The sequence below is a fragment of the Python bivittatus genome, unplaced genomic scaffold, assembly GCF_059951505.1.
Source record: "Python bivittatus isolate LINGU-HERP-01145 unplaced genomic scaffold, Pbiv_v1 ctg000070_np1212, whole genome shotgun sequence".
NCBI lineage: Eukaryota > Metazoa > Chordata > Lepidosauria > Squamata > Pythonidae > Python > Python bivittatus.
In genome coordinates this window covers 51,120,001-51,141,252 of record NW_028277034.1, presented here as the reverse complement: position 1 = coordinate 51,141,252, position 21,252 = coordinate 51,120,001, and the positions used below count along the sequence as shown (strand labels likewise).

At 40.5% G+C, this 21,252-nt stretch overlaps 1 protein-coding gene and 1 long non-coding RNA gene across 2 annotated transcripts in view; both read right to left on the bottom strand.

The window, feature by feature from the left end:
• CCDC158 (coiled-coil domain containing 158) overlaps nucleotides 1-387 on the bottom strand; it is a 46,056-nt gene extending 45,669 nt beyond the window's left edge. Inside the window, exon 1 of the mRNA XM_088133252.1 lies at nucleotides 164-387. Coding sequence (XP_087989378.1) covers nucleotides 164-387 — 224 coding nt within the window. The remainder of the gene's footprint in view (nucleotides 1-163) is intronic.
• A 9,897-nt stretch (nucleotides 388-10,284) lies between these two features.
• On the bottom strand, nucleotides 10,285-18,256 carry LOC148216897 (uncharacterized). Its single transcript, XR_015794635.1, has 3 exons — nucleotides 18,208-18,256; nucleotides 16,771-16,894; nucleotides 10,285-10,318 (listed from the first exon to the last, which is right to left on the bottom strand). It is a non-coding gene; the product is annotated as an uncharacterized LOC148216897 (long non-coding RNA).
• Between the last annotated feature and the right edge of the window lie 2,996 nt (nucleotides 18,257-21,252).

The following is a 21,252-nucleotide window of genomic DNA, read 5'->3' as shown; positions in this document are numbered from 1 at the left end:
GGCTGGGTCGGCCCACCTTGAACGCATCTCTAACACGGCTGGAGGTTTGGCAGCCTTGAAAGCACAAGGTTAGTGGGGACACTGGGGAGGTGGGAGAGCCTGCTCCCCAAGGCCCAAGGTGTGTCCCACCTGCTGCAGGTTGCCCCGCCCACCGGCAACTCACCTGCAAAGGAAGAAATAGACTGGACAGCCCACCAGCGGCCTGTGGAACCACAGTGGCCTCTGCTGTTGGGAGGTGGTACTGCAGGGGCTTGCTTGAGCCCCAGGCCCAAGGAGAAGACCTCGAAGGGTGGATGGGGGCCACTGGTCCAAGCCAGCCTTTCCTGACCCGGCGCCTTCTAGCAGTGTTGGGGTGACCACTACCCGCATCCCCGGCATGGAAGGCATCGGGTAGAAAAAGGCACTGCTTTGCGGCCTTCGCCAGCTCAGGTTTGAGACTGCAACTCACAGGATGGGTTCCTACATGATGTTAACCCTGATTGTCATTGCTTGAAGGTGGCTTAGCTGATGGGGTGAGAAGAATGGTGGCTTATTCAGCAAACTGTGGTGAAGCAAACTATGATTGGTGAGCTCAGGCAAATGCTCTCCAGTTTTCGCAGTGATGCTGGTTTGAGGTTGTAGGAGCTAAAGCCCAATCTGTCTGGCCATTACAAAACTGGCAACGACCATTCTCGTATACTCTGTTGCTACACTCAATTTGCATATTAATATGCACAAGTACGTCAGGGGCGGGGCTTGCCGGGCAACATGATTTTCCCAGGGCTGTCCTTCCCACTGCCAGGAAATGAATTATGCATGCTCTTCTCACTTTCTATTCTATTAATGTAGTTTGTAATAGCCTATCTAGGCCTGGCTAACAGGATGCATTAGTAAATGCATTCTGCATTAGTAAATGCAAACTGACCTTAAAAAATTCCTTAAGATGGTGGAATAACTTCATACATAATTTTATATTCTCAAAATAGAGCTGGTAGGACATTTTGTAGAATAGGCAAGTAGCAAATTCTGAGCTTTTCTCTTGTTTAAATCTCATATCTGGCATACATGTTAAGGTGACAACAGAGAAGTCATGCAGTCCTGCCTCCATGCTAAGGCCTAACTTTCAGGATGACTGTAAGGATTAATAAAGTGATGTTTCTGGTAATGCAATCATTTTCAGAGATCCTCCTCAGTTCTGATACTCTAACTAGGCAATCAGGGGTGTCTGCAAGGTGTGGACAAAAAAGTCAAGAAGGCAGATCGAAGCTCCCTCCAATTTTTATGTGCCATCTTGACTTTTTTGACCACACCCTGAGGATACCTCTGTAATGCAGTTCTCTCTCATGAGAGGATTTCATGAAAAGACAGTCTCACAATATGTGAAGACTTTTTTAAAATCCAGTTTTATAATGTTGTGTAATTATTGTTATGTTTGTAATGTGTTTATGGTATAATGTAGGGTTTTTAAAGAAAACTGAAAGTTGGAACAGATTTTTTTTAAAAAGAAATTATATTGATCTTAATTTTAATTTTAATGCATTTTACTCTGTTTTATATTTTGTATGTTTTAATTGTTGTAAATCACTTTGTTTATACAAACAGAAAGTCAGGGTATAAATTTAATTAAAAATGCATTAACTACATACATGCATACCTACAAAAAGGACTTTTTAAAATGACTTTAAGGCATAATTAATCATCAGAGTATCTAGTAGTATATGGTTATCATCTTAGGTGTTCCACAGTATTTTCCTCTGCCAACAGACAAGTGTGAAAGACAAGGAAAAAGGCACGCATTAACAATTTATACTTAGACCAGGTTTGAGCTGTATCTCCAGGCATCTAAATTCTATATTCCTCCTTTTTCCCCTAGAAAAAGCAAACCAAAGCTAAGTTGCAAAAATTGTGTTTTGGGGGAAAGGATGAGCTAATTTACAACCCCAGCAAAGAAGCCAGAGAGAGAGAGAGGGTCTCCCTAGACAAGCAAGAAATTAAATCTGAGTTAGTTCAGATCAGGAATCCGTGGGGAGAATCCTTAGGTGTTTCTGTTAAATCGCTGAGAGTGAAGAGCTGTTCAGTGGGGACAGTCACATGATTTTAAAAGAAAAGAGTTTCTATTAAGAGAAATAAAATACATTCAGCGATATTATCTGGCCAAGGATGAACCCATGTTGATGGAAAGCTAATTATCTTGATGCTGTTGGTTCTGAAATTTTGCTTCAGAATTTTGCTAGGTTTTTCCTTCTTGCCATTATCAGCATCCTGGCTTAAACTGTACTGCTTCCTGGCTTAAAACACACGCGCACTACCTAGATTGTAGATCTAGGTCGTATATCCTTTCTCTTACCTGAAGAAAGACCAGCATTCATGGAATAGATAGGGTATTCATATACAAGAGGTGATGGATTAGATAATAGTTTGCTTGATGGTGGTGGGTAAACTTTTATTGTTCAAAAGCCTTTAAAAAGAATCTGAAAATGGTATGACAATTTTGCACTAATTCTTGTTTCACTTTATTGCATGATACGCACAGCTTCCATTTTATTTACATCATAACTTCCTAGGTTGATTCTATCCATATGTACTTGGATACCGGCTTGCAAGGTGGCTGCTTGTAGGTTCCGCACATCCTAACTCCTACATGCTGATTTGCTCGAATATTAGAACTGTTTTCATCCCTTCCCCCCAAATCTCTCTGCCTGCAGGTAAACACTGAACCCAAGCTTTAAATCTAAGCACGGCATTCTCCGCTGTAAAATTCTGAGATGCAACAGCCCCGTTTCTGCCTAACTGGCCGAAGAAGAAAAAAGATTTTCACAATCAAATAAGTGTGTAAAAGGAAACACAGGGAGAGCTCATTCTGAATTTGAATCTGCAGGTTCCCCAACGTCTGGGCAAAGCAAGACATTAAGAAAAATGTAGAGCCCACCCTGAGCAATGATACACCTACCTCTGACGCATCTCTGACGGACTTCTGCTTTGTCGTACTTTGCAAATATAACCGTTTCTTATGCCAGTTCTGGTGAGGAACTGGCTCATGCAATGACCTTGCTGTGCACACCCGAGGGGAGAAAGGAACTCTGATGGGTGCCCTGGAGTTCATGCTTCACTCTTCTTTTTGCACATGGCACATGGGGAATCGTTGAATACTAAAGAGCTGCTGAGGTGCAAAACCAAACCGTTGAGAATTAGTTGGATCAGCAGCCCCCGGTGTCTTTCCTTTGGCTGGTGGGGTCACCCAGGCAACAGACTCCACCTCTGATAAGAGCTGTGTGCTTGTGTGGGAACGACATTCGGCAACCTCTGGTGTCCGGTTTCTCTAGCAAAGTGGGTCTGTTCAACTGTAGAAAGAGAGCCTGTAGTTTTCACACTCGTCAAGCCATGCCACATACCTTGTAGATCAGTGTTTCTCAACCTTAGCAACTTTAAGATGCGTGGACTTCAACTCCAAGAATTCCCCAGCCAGCATGGCTGGCTGGAGAATTCTGGGAGTTGAAGTCCACACCTCTTCAAGCTGCCAAGCTTGAGCAACACTGTTGTACATGATCTTCTGTACTCGTGAGCTTAGAAGTTTGTGGGAAAAAGGAAAGCAAGCATCATCCGTACAATACGATTGCCTGTGGGATGTCAGATCAAAATAATGCAGATCTGCAGAAACCGAACATTTTATAGAGCTTTTATTTTATTTTATTTTAGTTAAAATTAGCCAAAAAAAAAAAAACCTCAGGGCAGTAGAGGCAGAGATCCCCTTTCATTTTATTCCTGCAACACCAGTGCTGCAAGATCAGTTAGGCTGAGAGAGTAATCCAGTGGCCCAAATCACCATGTGAGTTTGGGTAGCTAAAGATCATCACCAACCTGGCCCACTACCTTAACCATTATGCCACAGTGGTTCCAACCTGCAAAATGTTAATTTCCCTTAATTGATGCCATGAGGTCAGAACCTCTGGGTCATGTATTTATGAAGGAAAGTTCTAAGGTTGAGAAACACTGCTTTAGACTATGGATTTTTCATAGCAATCATCACTTTGTAGACATTTTAAGAGTCGCTTTGTAGAATTTTAAGTCGTCCTGGCATGGTGGATCTCTGATAGCTGATCAGCCCAGACTACTAATCAGTTTCAGAGAATAATGTATGATACTGGAACCCAGTGCACCCTAGGCCGCTCAAATAGATAAACCATTATTGATCGCAACATTTCTCAGAATCTGGTTTTCTGTTGACACCTAGAGGCTTTTTCTTTTAACTACAGTATATTAAACGTCTAGAAGCTGGGCTGCACTTAAATTAGAGGTACCAGGGTCATATATACCCTCCCTCACTAGGCCTAATAAATACATACTTCTTATCAGCACGCATATCAAAAAATATACGTTGATATCAGAATTAATCTGCCTCATTTGGAGTGCCGTTTGTATATTCCATTTGTTTAGCTGTCCTTTCTAATGAAAATGTTGGATATTTGGTGGACGCAGCGGATTAAAAATTAAGAATCACTGAACCCTGGCGTTTTCTACCTACGAGACCTAACCCAGTTGAGCGTTCTCGGTATGCTTTCGCTTCTGAATTTTGAAAAAGCTGATTCTGAAGAAGGTTGCTCAGTGTTCCGGAAGGACAGAAGTAGATTGTTTGTTTGGTTTGGTGTGGTAAGTGAACCCTTTCACTGTGATCTACAAACGATAAGGTTGTTTTCTTTCCTTGCAATGCCTCCGCCTGTCATGGCATGAAGTCAACCAAACATGGCATTACGGGTTTAAGTCTGTTCTACGTGTTGGCCTACAGGTCTCCTAACTGAACCAGGATGGCTAGGAACAATGGAAGTTGCAGTCCCATACATTTGGAGGACGTTCAACGATTTAGGTTTGCAGAGTTTCATTTCCAGCCCAGCTGTAGTGTGGAAATGACCACTATCAACTTTATATTTCAGGGACTTTTAATTAATTGTAGCGAGCAGCTTCTGGAGTCCTTAACAAAACACGCCGCTCTCTCTTTCTCTCTGTTGCTGCTGGTGCTGCCTCTCTCGGCTGAACACTCATTTGACAACAGAAGGCTTGAGAACAGAGGCAGCCCAGTGAGAAAGTGCTGAAAAGAGCTAAGCTATCTCCTTAACATTTTTGCGGGGGATTAATTTCACCTGCCTTTCCTGTTTTCTTGGCACGTTCTCATTCCCCCTTTACAAATTCAACTGGGCAAGTAGTTTGACATCCAAACTCTACAGAGCAAGCGTAAAAAAGAAAAGAAAGAAAGAAAGAAAAAGTCTGGGCTTTACTTCCCTCCCACCCTCCTTCTCTATTCCTGCTACTTCTGACAAGCCACAAAACGGTGAAGTTAGCAGAAAAGCCTGTCGAAGGACGGGAGAAGATGCTTTCATTCTTTAGATGCAATGAACTGAAGAAAAAGCAGCCATTGTAATGGTAAATTGCTGACGACTGGGGAGAAAGGGCTGATAATCAATCAAGGATGAAGCACTAGGGGCACATTTAAGGAGTTTGCTCCCCAACAAATTGAAATGTCTTACTTTCTCTCTGTCTTCTCAGTCCTTTTCTTTCTTTCTTTTGGTTTCGTCCTGGTCCTGGGGATGTGAAAAAGGCCTAGGTTGGGCACTGTTAAAGGAAAGAGAGGTTTTCAGAGCCAAAGGCTTTGCAGAGGGAGGAGAAATGTGTCGCATTGAAAACACCTCATGAAGTTGGACTGGTGCAACTAACGTGCCAAAATTCTCCTGAAGAATTTTCTGACTAGCACTGTGGACTTCTTCTAGCCACCAGGAAAATGGACTTGTCCTTCTTGGTGATCCTTGAAGCCTATGATCTTGCAGAGGATGAGATAATTCATCGTGAACGTGGAGGTTTTTCATCTTCAATGCTCTCATTCCCAGACCCTTCCAGTTACTGAGGCTGTGTTCAGAGGGAACTTGGGAAGACAAAGTTATGAGGTTCATGATGTTGGACAATATAAACAGGAGCATTATTTCTTCTTCAGAAGCTAACCAAACCCATAAAGCAAGATACATTTATTTGGAAGTTTTGCTACAAGGAGGAGCCCCGTGGGGATTTACACTGAAAGGCGGACTGGAGCATAAAGAGCCATTAATCATCTCCAAGGTAACCTTGTTTATTTGAATTAAAGATGAGTTTGGCAGCAATTTGAGGCTAGAATTCCTTTTAAGAGTACCAGGTGAAGCAAAGCATTGATTCCAGGAAAGAATGAGGAAGGAGTCTCTGTCTCCTGATTTGTAGGTTGTTCAACATTTTAGGCCACTGTGAAGCAAAAAAGAAAAAAATTCTTTGGCACAGGCCACCAGGCACTGCTTATGCAGATCCTATGAAAAAGCACATTTCAAAGGTTTCATATGGAAACGATCTACATTAGGGACTTAAATGGTTTTTCTCTACTGAAGGTAGACTCTGGTAACCTCTGAGCTAATTTGCAACCAATATAAACTGATATGCTTGGATTTAGCATGATTTACGCTAATTCATCTCAGAAGGATTAAGGTTATTTAAATCTATTGGGTGCTTGAAATTATGTATTTCAGTTGAGAAGTTTAATTGGCTTCCAATCAGGGTTGCAAAATAGGACCAACCACCTACATATTTTTGTCCATGTAGTTAATATGTTCTGCATTCTTTTTTAAAATGCAAATATTTTATTTGCATTAAATGTTAGTTGCAAATATAGAATTTGCTAAACTTGTACTAGACAAAGCAAAAAACACTTTTATTTGGATCAGTATCAATTGACAACAGTGTATAAGCCATGAGGTTTCATTAAACTATTTACAAATGGGACAAAGGCTCTACAGAGTGTAAAAACTTTTAAAATGTTTGCATCATTCAAGGTTAAAGAAAAATAGATATTCTCTAATAGATTGGGTAAAATGGGGATCTGTTGCTTTCTGAGTCTTTTGTTTCAGAGCAGAAGTGAACCCACAGTTGCTTTCCACAGTGTGCTCCATAATTTTTCCTTACTGATTTGTTAACTAAGCCACTAAGTTCACATATGTTAAACTATAGCTAAATACCACTTTATGGTTTAACACTTTGTGAGTGTGAAACTGTTTTTAAAATCCATTTGCCTTTATTCTTTAACAAAACATAAAGGCAAATCCCTTTGGAAATTAGTGTGCTCTGATATGCCTCTTGAACGGGAAAAACTATCAGGTGGAAACATGGACAATTATTGTTTATATTAATTTATTGCCAAAGAGAAAAGTTAGTTATATGATAACTTTTGAGACTCAAGCTTTTGTAAACTGTAGTTTAGTTCCTCAGATTTTTAGTGTGAAATTTTAGTTATGCAGTTTTTTCTAAATTACTTCAATTACCAAACAATTAAAGATATTCAAAGAATTAACAAAAGATCATTAATCTGATATGCTATGTAGTAATTTCCCTCTTTCTCTCATGATTTTGAAAAGGGGAAAAGCTAAAGAAAATATTTGGGGTTTGTTTAAACAATTGTTTTTAGCTGATTTGAAAAACTGGGTGCCAAACGAATAATTATAGACGCTTCTCCTCAAAATTGCTGAGCTATTTCTCAGTAAATAAACATAATGTGCATATTTACTCTGTAATATTAGCCTCAGATTTCATTTCACTTCCTTCATTTAAGGAAGTGAAAAGCTCTTAAAGAGAAACATTTAAAATGAGTTCATTTCAAACAGTAGTAGGACATCTAGACTTCCAGTTCACTAAGATAGTCATCCGTTCCAGATGTCTTGGATTTTGGATCTTCCATAATTGCTCTTCAGATAGTGTAGGAGAAGGTCACATTGGTGTCAAATTATGGCACTGTAGCTTGACATATATGAATGTCTGCTTCTATAATCTGCTCCTGTTTTTCTTCTATTTCTTCCATCTTGTTATTTTATCCCAAATAAATTAAGGAGGGACGTGTGGAATAATTGCCCATATATTTTGATTGATAGCTCAAGAAGCTGTCATCATCTGGAAGCATCCTTAATAAATATGATGTGAAGATTAGAATATTCTTTGTCAAATTGTTTGCATTTCTCTTTTGAAGTTAATCCAGTTTGGTCTATATATTGAGGATAATCCTGACAAAAGGCACGTAGAGAACTGGGCAATTTTGGACCTCATTTGGATGTGATACTTCAGAATGGGTGGGAATAGAACCTCAGCACCTTTCTTGATCCATTAAAGCGGCCGTATCCTGAAATTGCAGCTGCTTTAATGAGTCATGCTCCTGCATGTTCCAAAGCACCTCTAAGCAAATAGGAAACAGGTGTTGAGTTTGCCCTCCAGCACTTTCCAAAACACTTCTTCTGAATCAGATCCAAAGCACCACACAGCAGTAGTGTGTGGATGTATTTTTTTTAACTACATGGCTGTATAGAGAACTTTTGAAAATAGTACATATCTGGCAGGTATATTAAAGGGCTGGATGCCGTAATAGTGATGAAATTCTTACTTGTGATTATCTGTGAGAAATTGGTGGGATTCTTATCTACTGTCTCAGGAAATCTTTGTCATTTCCACACTGGGTTGCATCACTTGTTGGTTTGTTCTTTGGGAGACGTCACTCATGACCAGCACTGTACAGTTTGCGATTGCTGTGATTTTTGTGCTGCAGTGATCCTAGCCCTGATTCAACTGAGCCTGGTTTACGCAAGCAGTATTCTCTCATCTCTCAATGCAAGATGAGGAAAATGCTGTATTATTTATCTGAAACATAGCTAAAAGGATCCGTAGAAGACATATCACCTAACCTCTGCTCAGGGTTGTATTTTCAAAACACAGGTAGTCCCCAGTTTAAGAATGAGTTCCATTCCCAAGGTCTGTCCTTAAGTCGAATTTGTACGTAAGCCAGAGCAGTATTATTGTATAATACTGTATATGTAGTATTGTGTAATGAACTCGAACCATTGTGTATTTAACTCAAATTTTGCTACAATAGGCTCCATCCTTAACTGTGGGTCATCCGTAAACCACACATTCTTAACCCAGGGACTACCTGCACTTCCCTTTTAGAGTTGTGGCAACAAGGCTGCATATTCACAAAGGATAGGACATAGGCATTAAAGGAAAGATCTTGGTCCTTTCAAAAACCATTTTGTTCAGCTTGTCTGTTCCACAATAATTTCCACTCCCCGTATTTTCAGAAAGGATTTCAAGCTGTCTTTGCCACCACTGACTTCAAAATGCTGGGAACGAGAAGTAAAGAATATCAAATCACCATTTGCCTCAAGCTGCCCTAGTCCTCCAGTAAGGAGTGGAAGAAGGAAACAAAAGGAATGGTCCCATCTCTGTTCTTTGTGTCTTAATTTCTGGTTACATCCAAAAAAAAATAAATTCTGAGTAACTGAGCTGCAGAGCTGTTAAGCCACTCATATCTCCAAATGACCTGCCAAAGCAGCTAAACCTGAGCTGGGTTGAGAAGCAGGTGGAGACTAGGGTGTCCTCCAGTGGGGAAACAGTTCACCCCCAAGGTCCGTGGAGTTGCAGCACTTCCAAACATTGCAAAAGCCAGCCTTAGCTTGGCTGTAGTTTCAGCTACCTTGCAACCAAGCTAGAAATAAATTGCTTCAGCTCCCAACACTGTCCACACTGTGGGATTTGAGAGAGCCATTACTGCTTTTAAAATGGCCGTGAATCTTCATCTTGAAGGTGTTCTTGTAACGCGTATTCCATTTTACAGGGCAGTTGTGTACGTCAATGTTGTTCAACCTCAGCAAGTTTAAGATGTTTGGACTTCAACTCCCAGAATTCCCCAGACGGCATGACTTCCACTTTATTGGAAGTGTTTTGAAGATGGCATCCGCATGTCGTGTTCAAAGTGATCACTCCTGTTTTGTAGCAAGGGAATCCATTCTACCATGTGGCTTTCCTTCACGCACAATGTTTTATTCAACATTCCTGATTGTCATAATGTTGCATAGTTAAGATTTATGCTGGGTTTATGCAAACCTGACGTTCCCTTTTTGAGTTTAGCTTGGTTTGGTTTGGTCTGACCTGCTCCCTAGCATTTTTATAAGGATGAATGAGGAAATCTCACATAAGCCAGGCTGTGCTCCTTGGAAGCTCACTACAATAGAAAGAAGGAAGATATTCAAATAACTAAAACAAGCATGAATAAGTTGTCCTTTGGCTGGACAATACTTGGGAGTCCAAACACAGAAATGCAGTGACATGTTAAGTATATTGGCTACAGGTTCCCAAATCCTTTAATGGAATGGAAGCTGGAGAGATTAGAGAGTGCAAGATGGAGGACATGGATGCTGAGAAACCGGGAAAACTCAGTGCAACCGTTCTCTTCAAATCTTACCATTCTGTTGGTGAACTTGAGCCAAATTGCTAGAGAGGAATTGACCGCTCTCCCCTAAAACAATAAGAAATGTATTTATTTGTTTATTTGTTTGTTTTTACCATCCTAATGCACCCTGGGCAGGATACAACTCCATTTTAAAAAACTCCCTACCTAAGTAATGGAAATCAGCAATCACACAAGCCCAAACGTAAACCATTAGTATTGCCAAATGAAACAAGATATTCTGTGGCTTTGAAGAGGAGCATTTGGAGGCATAATAAGCTTCAAGGACTGAAAGCATTTGCAGGAGAGGAAACAACATTGTGCCTTTAAAAATAAAAGGCTTATTGCAGTACACACAGCTCATTGAAGCAACAACAATGGGACTGTGGGGTTTGGTTTCTACAACAACCAACTCCCTTAATGTCAGACATGCCCGAAGTGTGTTTTACATCATCATGAGTTCAGTTTCTGGCTTTTTCTTTTTCTTTTTTTTTTTAATTTGGCCAATTCTGCAGTAGTATTTCAAGAACACCTAGAACATCCCATGCCTCCTATTTAAAGCATTTTATTTTTGAAACACTTCATTCCTAGTTGGATCAGGAGCTGTGTCGCCCATTGCACTAAGCCATGATTTGCTTTACATGTCACATCACACCCTGTGTGTGGTAACAGACACAAACCTGTGGCTCCAGGGTGTGGCCTGGGTCCATCAATATGTCAATATGGGGAGGGGGTGCTGTGAGGCAGGTTCCCCACCTTTTTTTTACATTTTTAAAACATCCTGTTAGCTTGTGTGTGTGTGTGTGTGTGTGTGTGTGTGTGTATTTTATTTATTTATTTGATTGATTGATTGATTGTTAAACTTGTATGCCATCCATCGCCCCCAACGGGTGACCCTGGCCGGCTCACAATAACAAAAAGGTAAAAACACCAATCCCTCCAAGAATGGCTAAAATCCATAAATAATTAAAAATAGAAACATGCATTAAAAATGTCCTACCCCCCCCCCCCTGTAATTTTTAGCCCTAAAACCTTCAAGATGCTGGGGGGGTGGACCAACCCCATCACCCCACCAGCCACCTCCACAGATGCGAGCCCCCATCCGGCCCCCAGGCCTTCTGGCAGAGCCAGGATTTAACCCCTTTTCTGAAGGCCATGAGGGAGGGGGCATACCGGACCTCGGGAGGCAAGACGTTCCATAGGGCGGGAGCCACAGCAGAAAAGGCCCTCTGCCTAGACCTCACCAATCTAAATTCCTTGACCGGTGGGGTCTGCAACCTGCCCCTTCTGCTGGACCATATATATATATATATATTTATATATATGAAATATATAAATATGAAAATGGCATTCAGCAAAGAATCGGTCTCATCTTTATTTCTAACAATGTTTCTGCGCCCCATCAGGCTGTCACAGAATATAAAAATACTGCCTGGCTGTCACCCAGTAGAAACTAAGCTGCATCAGGCCTACTTAGGACTTGGAAAATTAATAATTAGCAGCAGGAAATCCTCGGGTAGACTAGACCAGGATGTTAAGAAGCAGTCACGTATTGGGAGAAGGCAGTGACAAACTCTTTCCATACTGTTGTCAGGAATACCACGTGGAGGTGTCTGGAAACTCAGCAAAGTGGAGCTTTACTCAAAGGAGATTTTAATTCCTTTACTGAAGAGGTAGGAAATATCCTGCAGGAAGTGGGCGGACAGCATTCTGGGGCACAGATGTTCTGTTTTTCATTCATCACCTTAGAATCTTATCCATATCCAACTAGTAGTTCATACTGGGTTGACGCAGACCTAAGACTTGGAGGACGAGTGGCAAGGCAGTATGAAAAACAAAACAGAATTTGAGCAGTTTTGGGCAAAAATAGCAAGGAGCTGAAGTGGAATTACAAATATTGGGCAGGGTTTTTTTCCAAGTCTTCTATTAATGGTAGAGGGTTTGGGCTATGTCTAGGGTGGTCTGTAAAGTGCACAGAACATGGAGCTGGGTGAATTCTGGGCGAACAGCAGGCGAATTCTGCAACATAGATCCATGACGTGTGAGCACAACATTTACAAATGGCTTGACTCACATATGCTGCCACAGTAACATGGATTTTTGTACATAAGCATCTTGGAAACAGGGCACAGCAAAGACAACACAGTGAAATGTGGAACACCATTTGGTCTTCGGTGCTGGCATCCTCAAACTGCAGGATGTATCGGGATCCTGGGAATCGCCCTTCTTTTGAACAAGTCTGACAAATATATGCCTCCAGTTATCTATTTTTTACATTCTCTAGGAAACTCTTATTTTCGGCTGTTAATGAGAGGAACATGGCTTTGGAACACTGTTTTCATTCAATTATCATGGCCAATAGCTATTGATAAGGTGTGCAGCCTAGTCAGCTGCGCTAGATTTGGGAAACAGATAAATCTGCAGCATACTGGCCAAGCTTTTTCATGGGTGCAGAAGTTAAGTTGGGTGCTAAGGATTCAGTTGCACAGATCTATAACTGGAAGAAGCAAGAAGGAGAGATAGAGGATCTTCAGAAATGCTAAGGGAAACAGAGGTAAATAGAAGGAAGAAACTGAAAGAAGAGGGCTGCTGGAGACCTCCACAAAACTGTGGAGATGCGAGTATCTGTGGTAGAAAGGACAGAAGCTGAAGTTTAGCCTGAAGGCAGAAGAGGATGAAGAACCTACAGGAGGAAGCAGCCTGAGGAGATTAAAAGGGCAAGAGATAAGCTTTCAAGTTAAGGGACAGAAAGAAGGACTACTCATGGGTAAGAAAACCCGTAGAGAGAAAACACCAGGTGTTTCCCCTGCACCACTGTGCTCAGCTGGTATTCCAGCCTCTGCAGTTACAAGGGGAGGGGTCAGTTGGGGGTGGGTTAATGCCAGGATTTGGCTCAATTAGCACCCTCAGCTGCTAAGCTGGAAGTTTCACCACTGAATGGCTGCTGGACCAGCAGGGAGTGAATTGAGGCTTGGATAGCTAAGAAGGGAAGGAGGCAGGATTCAGATGGGCCAGGCAATTCAGAAAGGACGCAACCAAGGGGAAAATGCTGTGTAAGACTCTAAGCAGAGACTGGGGGCATTTACAAGAGATGAGGGGAGAGGTGCAAAATCTGTGCAGATGTGACAACTTAATGAAAATACATGGACATAGGTTTATATTGGAGAAGTAAGGTGGAAAGTTGGCAAAACCAAGACCAAATGTAATTATATTCATGTAATCTTGCTCCCTAGCTATCCTTTCATCAGTACAATGTTGGCAACGATAAAAAAAAAAAAAAAAAGTAATTCCCCAGTGTGAACTTCTAGATCCACAGATGTTTGGTCTAATGAAGCAAACATTCTTTAGAGCATCTGACAAGTTTTCACCAAATATGTATTTAGGATATTCATGACTTGAGTTAAGAATATAGAGGGAGGCCACAATTACAAATACAGGTAGTCCCCAGTTTAAGAACAAGTTCTGTTCCCAAGGTTTGTCCTTAAGTCAAATTTGTACATAAGCCAGAGCACTATTATTGTATAGTACTGTATAAGTAGTATTGTGTAATGTACTTGAACCATTGTGTATTTAACTCAAATCTTTGTGTATTTAACTCAGATTTTGATACAGTAGGCTCTGTTCTTAACTATGGGTCATCCTTAACCTGGGGACTACCTGTAACTGAATGTTTATGAGATCACCAAAACCTATCTTAATGATACTGTAGAGTAAATGGTCAACTCATTTTGCTGTAATAGTGGTGCAATAAACTTTTTTGAGACCCCAAGCACTTCTAATGCCATTAGATAATTTGCTAAATGAAATCAAGTCTGTAACTCCGTATCTATATAGATATTTCAATAAATTAAATTCAGCATGTGTGGCTAATTTTTCATTGCTTTTATAGACACTACAGCGTTTTAATGCTGAAGGGTTTTAAAGGAGCTGGATCAACTCGTTGCACTGAATACAATGGGAAGTAAGCCTAAATTCAGTCTATTATACAAGTCAGTGAGAAATATTAAATCAAGCAATAAGAAGAGTGTGAGAATTTCTAATAGGAACAACTGTGAAATCTGTGTGATTGATATTCTGCATAACTGAATAGGCTGTGGGGTACATTTCAAAGGGGTTGGCTAGGAGATTTCCTACAAAATCCCATTAAGAAATCACAGGATTTATGCACATTCCTCCTATCTCCTTAGCTTTTCCCCTTGGAAACTTGTAATGTTGGGCTGGCTAAATTGTCAATCCAATGCAGTGTCATTTCAGTCTTATGATCATCCCTTGGTGATCAGTTGGCCTGAAATCCATTTCCAGCTTCCAGCAGAGATATCCCACCCCCATTGCCTCCATGGCACCAGTAAGACAAACATCACTTTGGCATCTTGTTAAAAAAAAAAAAAAAAAAGTAGTGCTTTGTGTTTTAAAATAGATAATGTGGTGCAAAGTTAAGTAATTTGCAAACTATGTGTAACAATATTTCAAACTATATTAAGTGTCTACCTTGAGCTTTAGGTCTCAATGAATCACTCTTTCCAACAATATGCTTTTACAGATATTGTTTAAAAAAAGATTTTTGCAGTTTTTCCATGCAATAATAGATATTGCAATAAAAATTCACTCCAGGACTATCTATCTATCCATCCACCCACCCTCCCTTGCACGCACACACACATACATACTGTATAAAAATAAAGGGGAATCTGAACAGTTGGTTCTGCAATTACAGGTAGTCCCTGGATTTACAGACGACCCATAGTTAAGAACGGAGCTTACTGTAGCAAAATTCAAGTTAAATACACAACAGCTTGAGTTCATTACACAATACAGGTAGTCCCAGGGTTAAGAACACCTGGTTTACAGATGACCCATAGTTAAGAACGTAGCCTATTGTAGCAAAATCCAAGTTATATACACAATGATTTGAGTTAATTAGACAATGGTTCAAGTTAATTACACAATGCTACTTATACAGTGTTATACAATAATGCTGTTCCAGCTTACATACAAATTCGACTTAAGGACAGATCTTGGGAATGGAACTCATTATTAAACTGGGGACTACCTGTATTCTTTTTCTTCTGAATACATAAAGTTTTAAATTTTATGAACCTTTTTTCCCCTAAACAACTTGGTTCATTTTCTTTGCAACAGAACACTTTTGTGAGTAGCTAGCCTCATAGAAATTGAAAAAATAACTACTAGAATTCAAACCATGGATGGATTCTGTTCCAGGAATTCATCCCTGGCAAAATGTCGTCCTCATCTTAAAAAACCGTGAATTGAATTAGGATAAGAAATGGGTAAAAAAATTATCAGGATTGTAAGTGGGGATATTATGTTTCACTTCATCCCACAATGTTTTTATAAGATTAATATTTGATATATAGCATTTGTCCAAAGGAGAGAGAGGCTGATGGAATGTCAGCAAGGTTAAAAGAACTGATTATGAAACACACAGTGGTATTAATGGTTATTGGGCACCCTTGGCATGTAAGCAGTCATTAAATTATTGGCACTCATGTCTTGGTTAAATAACAACCATGGTATTCAGTGCAAGCTCTTGTGTTAACTGTAGCAATTTCTGATTCTTGATCAGATAGGATATCTACAGTAGGTTCTACCACATGCTGTAGGTCAGCAGTCTCAAGATCTGTTTGTCTGGAGTCTTCCGAGAACCCTTCTGCAAGAGTGAGAAACTTAGGCAAAAACTGTTTTCCCTCTTTAGTATCAATAGGAAGCTATTAGTGCATTCACATAGTATACACAGTGTGAATCTAAAAATTCCAGGATTGCATTTTTTAAAAAGGCAGGTCTCTCACTCTTGTAGAATCCAGGATAATTTAATTTTAGCAGTGATTGCCTGCTCCTGACTCAACCATTATATGTCCAACCTTGTGCTGCAGCTTCCACAGTTGTTAGCAATCCCTGATGCAGTCTCCCACAAGCTCTCCAAATATGCTGCAGCATGGTGGGCATGACAATGGGGAAATTCTGTTCTGCGATCACTCAGTCAAGGGACCTTTTTCAATCCTACTCTTGGAGATGCTCTGTATGGAGCTACGTCTTCTACCCACTGAATACAGTCCTTCCAACCACCTTAAATATTTCTGATCTTTGGATTTTTGAACAAGTTTTTGGATTTTGGCATGAATCCAGGTGACACATTCATCATACAGGAGCTTCATATTAGCTGCTGATGGATTGTCCTGAATCCATTTATTATGCATATTGGGAACAAGACTAGAACCGATGTCACTCAGCCCAAAGAGAATTGTTGGCCTCTCACTTCATCAGTTTATTAGTTTAACTTTTGTTTAATTGTACTTGCAACTTTAACCAAAAAAACCCAAAAAATGTTGATTGCTCTTTTTGAAGTGAATCTCAGCAGCTGCTTTAAGGAATTGCAGACAGGTGTTATGTGACATTCCCTTTTCTCTTTGAATCTGAAGCTTGCACAGCCTTAAGTAATAATAAATCTGCACCACAGTTTCTGAAAATCAGTATTCATTAAAGTCATCAAGCAATTTCTATACCTTTGTTCATCTGAGAATTAAAGAATTCAAACGCCGTGGCTTCAGGCACTAGGGTGTTGAGGGGATGTGTGGGAGTGGTCATTCATGAAGCCAACTTGATCCAAAGAGTGTTGACTGCCATGACCTAGAGAAAGTCATTTCTGGATCAGATTTACAGGAAAAGGGTGGCCCTGGACACCAATTCAGCCAGGGAAACAGCTGTCATTTTCTTTATTCCAAGAATACCATTCCTGCCTGTGTTCCAAAAATAGCCTTATTCTAAATGGGCACACAGCCTACAACGCTGTTTAGCAACTGAAGGACTCAATTAGAGATCCTGCAGTGGCCAAAATAAAAGATCTACATCATGGTAATTAGTTAAAGAGTGAATGCTATTTTCCTGCTCTCTTGATAACTATCCAGCAGGGTTCTGCTGGGAATTGTAGTTCAGCGGCATTTTTGGATAAAAAGAGAGGTGAAAGAACCCCATCCCCCCCCCCCCAATCACACTAAGCAGATTAGCTTCCTGAGCCATTGGACCATTGTAAGCAACATGGAATACACTTATTCAACTAACCTTCCTCAGTTTGAACAATGGAGTTGGTGGAGACAAGCTCATACTCATGTGTGGACTATTGCAATGTGCTTCCATGTGGGGTTACACTTGTGGTCCACTCAGAAGCTGCAGTTGGTCCAGAATATGACAGCAATGGGGAGGCCACAGTATCCCCATATAGCACTGCTGCTCTGAAAGCTGTACTGTTTGCTGGTCAGCTTCCAGGTGCAATTCAAGGTGCTGGCTATCACCTATAAAGCCCGTCACAGCATAGACCTGATTACCTGAGGGACTGGCTATCTCTGATAGCTTCTGTACCATCAGACGGAGTGGGCATGCTCTGAGTCCCATCAATTAAACAATGTCACTTGAAGGGGTCCAGAAAGAGGGCCTTCTCTGTTGTGGTGCCTGCCCTGCCTCAAAGATCTGTTTGGGGAGTGTGAGAAAAATGAATCTTTGGGTGAAAAGGACTCTGAGAAAAATGAATCTTTGGGTGAAAAAGACAAGTTTTTCTCACACCACCATTGTAACTATTTTTAAAAAGTGTTTGACAACCTGGCTTTTCTCCCTGGCCTTGGGTTAGGGATGGGGCAAACCCTTTTAGGACTATGTATGTTAGCTGAATCTCTCCTTTTGAGATGTCCTTCCTTCCTTCCTTCCTTCCTTCCTTCCTTCCTTCCTTCCTTCCTTCCTTCCTAAGACTCTTGGTGGCTTACATGGAACAAATAATACAATCCAGACTCCAAAATCCAAACATCATATAAATAAACAACAACCAAACATCACCAAAAAACCCCCTCCAAATGTTGTTTTGAATGTGGTATGCTGCCCAGAGTCTTATGGAGTTGGGTGGCTCTCTAAAATGGATAAATAAATAGACAAATAAATAAATAAAATCTGACCTGTCTGTAGAAAAGGAGTTGTATTCTCATTTGTGTGCTCCACTTTAATATTATGTTACTGTCATGGAATAGACTGATGACTCTATTCATTATGGGATAGTCATGAAAACATGCTGCAAAAATAGACAAAACTGGTGTGACTAGGTAGAAATAGTTCAAAAAATGTATGCCTGATTCTTTCATGCCGTGCTTCCTTAAAAATGGGTCTCTGCCAAACATAGTGCCATTTTTGCCTCATTAAAAAGAAACCGGGACAATGCACGACTCACAGATTAAATCAACCCATTAAAAATACAATAAAAATACAAGTAAATTATTATGCATCCAAAGAAAATAAATGATGTTTTGCAGCCATGCAGCAATTAAAGCAAAGGGATTTGCTTTAAAAAAGAAAGGAGAAAGGAAGAATCCAGGAACATAAAGAATATTTTTCAGTTAATTGATTTATGCAAGGAAAATTTAGTGACGTTTGTTGTCTGGGGTCCAAATTCTTTGTGAAAACAAAATCCGATCGTTTAGAAAGGCTTTTGGCCAAAAAAAATCTCCCTTTTGGTCTGAATTATGTTATGGTGGTTTTGTTGTGCCTCCTTTCTGTTTGGGAGATTTTATGCTTTTTTTTTTCAGAGGGTTGGAAAAGAAAGTTCTTTAGATTTTACTTTTTAATACATTGGTATTTTTAATGGATTGTTTTATTGTATTCTAGGGGCTGGCTGGTTTGAATTTTATTGCTATGATCTTTTTGGATTTTTTTTTTTTCATCTCCGAAATAATTATGTTGGATACTTCACTTTGCATCTAGTTTTTTACCCTAATTGGATACAAGAACAGATACTCCTCCTGGTCAGCACCGTAAATAGAAGCTAAAAATAATACCTTTAAAAAAATGCAAGTGGCTGTTACTCATGGCGTCCTTAGCAAGAGTTACCACTGGTGTATCTTGAAATTCCTGTCCTCGATCCCTTTTGAAACTCACCGTATTCAAATATTTCCTGCAAACAGAATTGCCCCGTAGCTCAGAGCATGACAAAGTAGGAGAGTGCAGGAAATACAGAATGCAGACTGTCTCTAAGAACAACACATGCAATTGGACTGAGTGGATAAGATACTAACTGAGTGCTTAATCCTGACATACGGGGGCAGTAAAGGTCTGCAGCACAGACGGTTAATGTCTGCTGCTAGGGCTAAAGCAGAAAACTGGGCAAGATCTTCCTTTCCCACTGTCCTTGAGCACTTTTTGCCCCTCTGGTTTGAAAACCATGCTTTCCAAACATGTCTGAAAGGTTCCCCTTACTATCCTTTTCCAAACCTTTTTGGAAAAAAATAGGACTTTTTTTACAGGTGTCATGCTTTGGAAATCACCGTTTATGGCTTCGTATGTTGTGCAAAACCAGCCAATTGTGATCCATGCAATGAAACTTGCTTAGGCTAACCAAGGCAACTCGTCCATGTTCCTCCGCAACCCTTCTCCAAATGTTGCTTGTCTTTTTTATATGAGGTCTCCAAGGTCTCCCTCTAACCACGGTCTCCATCTAAACAAGGTCTCCATCTAACAGGCATAACGTCTGAAATGCTCCATTAGAAACACATCACCAAGGGTATCCGCAGGGGGTGTGTCACACATAAAAAACAGAGTTTCAATCACACCGTTGTACCTGCCATCTTGACTTTTTTGACCACACACTGCCAACACTCCTGCACCTTTCCCAGTTTTGTGCTTAACTCCATGTTGATTCCCTGTTGCTTTAAATGTCAGAATGGAAATATAAGAGACAGGAAATACAGCATGAGACATATGGGTTCTCCTACAGAGATAGATTATTCCCCGGAAAGTACACCCACTCGCTGCTGAACACAACAGGCTAACGTTATTTACCAAAGGGAATTTTCCATGGAAAAAGCATTTAAATCTCATTGACTTGTTAAAAGCATTGCTACGCAAGAAATAGATATGGGTCACACGATGGCAGCTGGTTAGATGAGAGAGCTGCTGTGGCATAAAAGTGTGCATTCCGCGTGCGAGTGTGAGAAATAAACTCCCCTTTAAGAGAGTGTTAAGAAATAAATAAGACATTTAGGATCGATGCAGAATGCAGCTGCACACAGATGTTTTTTTACCCGCTCTCTTTCGGGCCTTCCCATTGCTCCATATTCGTTGCATGTCTGCAAAAGTGCTCAGTCTCCATCAAGGTAGTGGGGAATTCCAATTTCTTCCCAGTAACGATTTTTCCTAATTCAACAGTTTTAGGAATTTTCCTGATCTTGCTGCTCCCTATCTCCTTTGGATGGGTGAGTGAGCACAGCACCATATGATATAGAAGTCCATATAATTTTCCTATCAACGTATAGAATCCAGCAATGCATTCTATGCACTACAATATATGAAATCATTTCTGAGTGGGCATTCGTATAGGACAGTGTTTCTCAACCTCGGCAACTTGAAAAGGTGTGGACTTCAACTCCCAGAATTCCTGGCTGGGAAATTCTGGGAGTTGAAGTCCACACCTCTTCAAGTTGCCGAGGTTGAGAAACACTGCTATGGGGAATCACCTTTGTCTTTCTTAATATCACAAGACAGCCTTAATTCAATTAAGTCCGGAGCGCATTAGCAAATTGAGCACACTTATGTCTATGCAATTCAAACATGAATCACCGAAGTTTGGTTTTGGCACAGGCGGTGTGTGACTCGTTTCAAAAACAGCAGTAAAGGTTGTGTGTTCCTTCCCCTTTTTTTCATCAAAAGGAAGTGAAAGAACAGGTTCTCTTAACAATTTATGTTAGTTTTGACAAGTGGAAAGCTGTATTCTGTGGTTTGCACCCAGGACACCTCTCTGATTTTAAAAATGAAGAAGCCGTTCCTTGCTCTCCTTGACTTCTCCCTGAGAAATCCATGCCTTCCATAAAGATTAGCTTCTGTGGCAGGAATAAATCAAGTTTTAAAAAAATATATGAAGGGATGTCTATCTACCTTCAGGGTTGACACCCACACTTGGACTGAACTGCACTCCCAGGCCCATGGGGTCCCAATTTCTGACCTGGGGTGCCAAA